This window comes from Sinocyclocheilus anshuiensis, unplaced genomic scaffold (assembly GCF_001515605.1).
Source record: "Sinocyclocheilus anshuiensis isolate Anshui unplaced genomic scaffold, SAMN03320099.WGS_v1.1 scaffold1576, whole genome shotgun sequence".
Classification (NCBI taxonomy): Eukaryota; Metazoa; Chordata; class Actinopteri; order Cypriniformes; family Cyprinidae; genus Sinocyclocheilus; species Sinocyclocheilus anshuiensis.
The window spans coordinates 1,022,530-1,027,745 of NW_015557202.1; the positions used below are offsets into that span (position 1 = coordinate 1,022,530).

General features: G+C 33.8%; 1 protein-coding gene across 1 annotated transcript in view; it reads right to left on the reverse strand.

Annotated features, from left to right (window-relative positions):
- Positions 1-5,216, reverse strand: part of LOC107678919 (astrotactin-1-like) — a gene marked incomplete at its 5' end in the record, with an annotated part of 189,441 nt that overhangs the window by 94,070 nt on the left and 90,155 nt on the right. The window contains one exon of the mRNA XM_016474321.1: positions 2,511-2,638. Within this exon, the coding sequence (XP_016329807.1) occupies positions 2,511-2,638 (128 nt within the window). The remainder of the gene's footprint in view (positions 1-2,510; positions 2,639-5,216) is intronic.

Sequence of the window (5,216 nt, forward strand, 5' to 3'; positions counted from 1 at the left end):
AAACAAGACACATGACTAAAACAACCAATCAGAACATGACACATACACAAGGCAGAGATACATGAGGGCAAGGGAAGCATGACACAAACAGGGACCATGATTAAACTCCAAAATAAAAGACATGAAACCATGAACAAGAAACACACCCAAAACACCACATTACATAAATATCAACTTTTCCTTCTCTAAATTTAGCACCGTTCAACAACTGGGGCTGGCAATTGTGTGAAGTGTTCATTTTCTACATAAAAAAAAAATATATAATAATAATAATAATAATAAAATAAAATAAAACAATAAAAAAAACACATTTAGTCATGCTGCTTACACTGCTCAACTAAAAATAAAAAATTGTCATTTTTCCGACGTAACATACCTAAACATCCTTAAAACAAGACAAATTTACATGAGAAGGACATTTGTGTAAGGTATTAAGAATTATTAATTTTGTGTGTACAATCATACACCTCACTAAATTACCTTATCTTAATTTACTTAAAAATAATTTACTAATAAATTAAAATAAATAAATAGAAATAAAAAAAAATCTAATAAACATATTGACTTGTGAAGTCACCTCTGTGCATGTCTATTCAGTGCTTTACTGTCTTTGAATTAAAACTGTCTTATATTATTATCGAATTTACTGTCTTAATTTGTACGTTTTTCTCATCAAGTGCTAATAAATGCAATTTGCATTTTAAATCAGCGTGTTGTGTAATTGTATTATTTTTATTTTTTTATATATATATATAGTTGATTGACCCTAGTAGCAACTCCAGATTATGCATCTTAAGTACAAATTCAGTCTAGATTTTTTAGCAATGCATAAAGTGAAGAATGATCCAGATCTGTTCAAGGACTTATGACAAGATACACATGAAAATATATAACATATAAAGAAACACAAAGATATACGAATTACATAACATGCTGTAGCAGGCAATAACTGCCGGACAAAGAAAACATAAACAAGCACACACGATTTCTATTCTGTTTGGCCTTTTCCTGCTGTTTATTTTACATCAGACCTTAAGGACTATAATCCTTCATTCTTTGGCAGTATGATATGGGTGGCCGAAGCCAGAGGGGACGAGTATGATGAAAGACGCCACATTCTGAAGCCTCATTTGAAGGTACAGGATTTCCCCGCTCCTCCCTTTCTTTCTCATTAACGGGAGCATAAATGTTTATTTAGGGTAAGGGACTGCCGTTCAGAATATTGTACCACGGTAAACTCCAGAGGGGAGTCAGATTGGTCAGCTAATGAGTCCTGACAGAGGCAGCAGCTTCCAGAAGCTCCTGAAAAATGATTTTGTTAATATCCTCTCCGTTTTCTGCCTCTTCATCATCCACATGATATGGCAGGAGATAATGTGAACCAGTCAAGTGTTTGCAAGTTTTAAGAAAATGTATAGCATATGCGAACAAACACAAACACTGAAGATGGATGTGGAGCGTCATGACCTGAAATACTTGGCTTGATTTAGAATAATATTTCCTTCTTAAAAAACAATTATTTAAGCAATAAAGTACTAGAGGCTGTACTGTATTATGATGTGCAAGTATATGTGCTGTGCAGTGAAGCCAGGACCTGAACTGTTTTCTAAAAGCTGTTTTAGCATTAGAAATGTGAATTGACTTCTTGTGATCATGCTAAGCAAGAAGTCCAAGTGAAGAGAGTTACTATTATGGATTTGGCAGCAAAGAGGAGGAATTACTTAAATAAGGTCAAGGGCAAGATTAAGAGGCTTATTTAATCAAGACAAACATTTATAATCTCTAAGACTAATAGGAAGTTTTCAAAACACTTGGATTGACAAAATTACAGTTTGTTTATATAGCTCTTGATAGAAAAAAAAAAACTATGCAAACAAACAATACAAAACAATACCAAATACATAAAATGCAAACCACAAAAAATGGAGATTAAAAATAATAGTTTTAAATATCAAAGGATGAGTGGATATAACAATGCATTTTGTCCAGTATTACTCATATTTATGTAAATTCTCAAATAGAAATATAAATAAATATTTGATAAAATTGTCATATACCTGTATATAAAATATTCATATTTGTGCTATTCAAAGATGCACTCGTTCTTTCATTTTTGTTAATATTTTCACAAAGTTTTCATTCTTTTTGGTCTTCTATTGAAATATACACAGTATGACTCAGCACTCTGAGCCAAGAGAACACAACACCAAGCTCTATGCATGAGTCATTGACTGACAAGATAAAGCCTTATAGCCCGTTATTTCATGAGGTGGCCTCAGTGAAGCAGTTATAATATTTATCATAAGATATTGTCACTCAGCTTATGTAACACTGCTAGCACCAACACCACCAAATAACACTGCTCCTCAAATGAATAAGGTAACAGATTACACAATCCATCCATTTGAACTGTTTTTAAACCTCGTAATACAGATCTGTATGTATATATATATACATACATCTAGCCACTGAGATGCTGAGTGATTGATCAGGAATTTATAGGTTCTTACCAGTCAGGTACTCTGGATCAGGTACTGGGTCAGACAGCTCCTCATGACACTGGGCTTCAGTCGGCACAGATGCAACCACCATGCCATCCGGGAGCTGCTGCTCGATGCCACGGGCAAAGTTCTTCTGCCTAGACAGCAGAAGATAAAGGAGACAATCTACTCAAAGCACAGTCTCATGTTCACTCATCTGTCACTCACACAAATCCTACATTTCTGGCACATCATTGTAGCAAAATCTACAGAAAAACATATGAGCAGCATTGTCCGTTAAAAGCTCATATGTTAGTGTTTACTGGCTATTTTGATGTACATTATCGATAATTTACAATATTTTTTTTCTTCTCTTCATTTAGCATTATTGTTCAAATGGGTTTCATTTTATTGATCAAATTGCCATGAAACACCACCTTTTTGCACTTAGCAGGTCATTTAAATAAAACATAAAATGTATACAAAATATGTTATAATATTAGGCAGAGGCTATTTGTGTGTTATTTAAGTGCACTAAGTGCAAATAGCTTTAGATGCTATTTACACTAAGTGAAAATAGCAGTATTTTCTTTGCACTAAGTGTAAATATTGTTAGATGCTATTTATATATTTATACTTATTACAAATAGTGGCAAATGCTATTTTCACCTCAGTGTATTATAGGGCATTGTATAACAGGATGCTACATATTCAGTGTATATGATTCTATTTATTAAAGTCATAAATGAATGCTGGCTTATTAGGAACTTGAGGTGGATTTGAACTCTTGTCAGTCACTATTTGCACTTAGTAGAAATAGACATTCTATGTATTTGTTAATATTTGGTTTAGATAAAATATAATTTAAAACGAAGGAGTGAATAAAGTGTAAGTGGATAGGATACATTGAAATGGTGTTAAGAGATTATTTTCCATAATATGGCATAAATATCACGGGGTAGCATTAAAAGAAGTTAGAGGAGCTCAAAGAGAACAAGAAAAAGCAAACTGAAAAAAGCAGTGCACAAAAGAATGACTGTATATCTAAATTAGATCTGCTGAAGTACTATAGACTTGAGGAAAGAGTAAGAAAATACAGTTTGAGTTTAAACAAGAAAATAGAGGGACAAAAGTGAGAAGATGGGTTTCAAAGCAATGTGAGCAAATAATAAGTATGCATCGGACAGAAGGACTGATGGAAAGGGATAAACTGACAACAGTGAAAGACACAAAGATGCACAAACTCTGCATTCTGCATAGAAGCTCTGACTCAATTTCTCTCTATGTATCTTAAGTTAGATCAAGGTTAATGTATTCTGGGACCGAGTGTATACATGTGTGGAAACTGAACAATGCGATATAAAAAATGTATGTCAAAGAAAAGTATGAATAAAAGAAGAATAGGAGAATATAGAATAAACTCTTTCCTTTTCAAGGAAAAATAAGCACCTAGAAAGCACACCAGGGAAATACATAGAATGCAACAAAATTTTAGAATGATGCCTACTAGAGCATCTAGTAAATGAGCGAGCATTCAGAAAATTGTGCCAGGCAACATTATACAATCTACATCTTTCTTCAAGCATTACTGTCATATCCAACTAATAAAGTGGACTTGGATGAAATAATTATATTATCTCTAAATAAACAGAGCACTGTATAAATAATTGGGCTTAAACGGGAGAGAAAAAAAGCCAGAGGCTTGCAATATGCCCTTAATCTTAATATGAGAATGAAAAATGGCTGAAGTGGAACAGACTGTCATTTATATTCGACAAACAGTCATATATGTGGAGGTCTACAGTGCTAAATACCCCCGATTCCTGGATGACTCAAAACGTTGAGCTATTTATAAAGAAAACAGCCATTTACTTGGCTAAATAATAGTAATATCCCCTATTATTTGTAACCCAGAACATTACAAATCAGATTCTACTGATGAATATTAGATTGTAGGTTTTCCAGGGCAAATTAAATCTGGCATAAACCTCAAAACTGTTCCCAAATACGCCCTCTCGGGTGTGCTGGAAGGTACACTGGAGCACATTCTGCAGAAATGTCTTTGAGCACCGGGGGATTTCCTCCCCACATCTAATAAAAATGTATAAAAGTTGTTTCTCTTGTCAAACTTGAAGCTCACGCGTCAATAGATACTTGCATATTGAAATATTAATAGCTCTGTGTTATTGCTTGTCAAAATCCCATCTGATAAAAGGTTCAGTTCCCCACGGAGCCGGTCCAGCTAAATAGAAATGTGCAATAAACTTAGGGGCCAGTAATTTTAATGAAAATGATGCATATGGTTCTAAAGTTTCTGAAATTATTACTGGGCAACAACTGCGGCTATAACCCCTGTGAATTAAAATGTCTGAATTTTGGTGCATAGTAATAAAAACAATAAAGCAATATTAAATATAAATGCATTACAAAAATTACAAAAAATAAAATATTTAACAGATACACTTGCATGTTGTCTAAAGCTTTAAAGGGGTCATATGATGCTATTTTAAAGATCATTATTTTGTGTATTTGGTATAACAGAATATGTTGACATGCTTTAATGTTCAAAAAACACATTATTTTTCAAATACTGTACATTATTGTAGGTCCTCTATGCCCCGCCTCTCTCAAACACATCGTTTTCAACAAAGCCCCCTCCTTTGACAAGCGCAGTCTGCTCTGATTGGCCAGCTGACCAAGTGCATTGTGATTGGCCGAACACCGCAAGCACTCGTC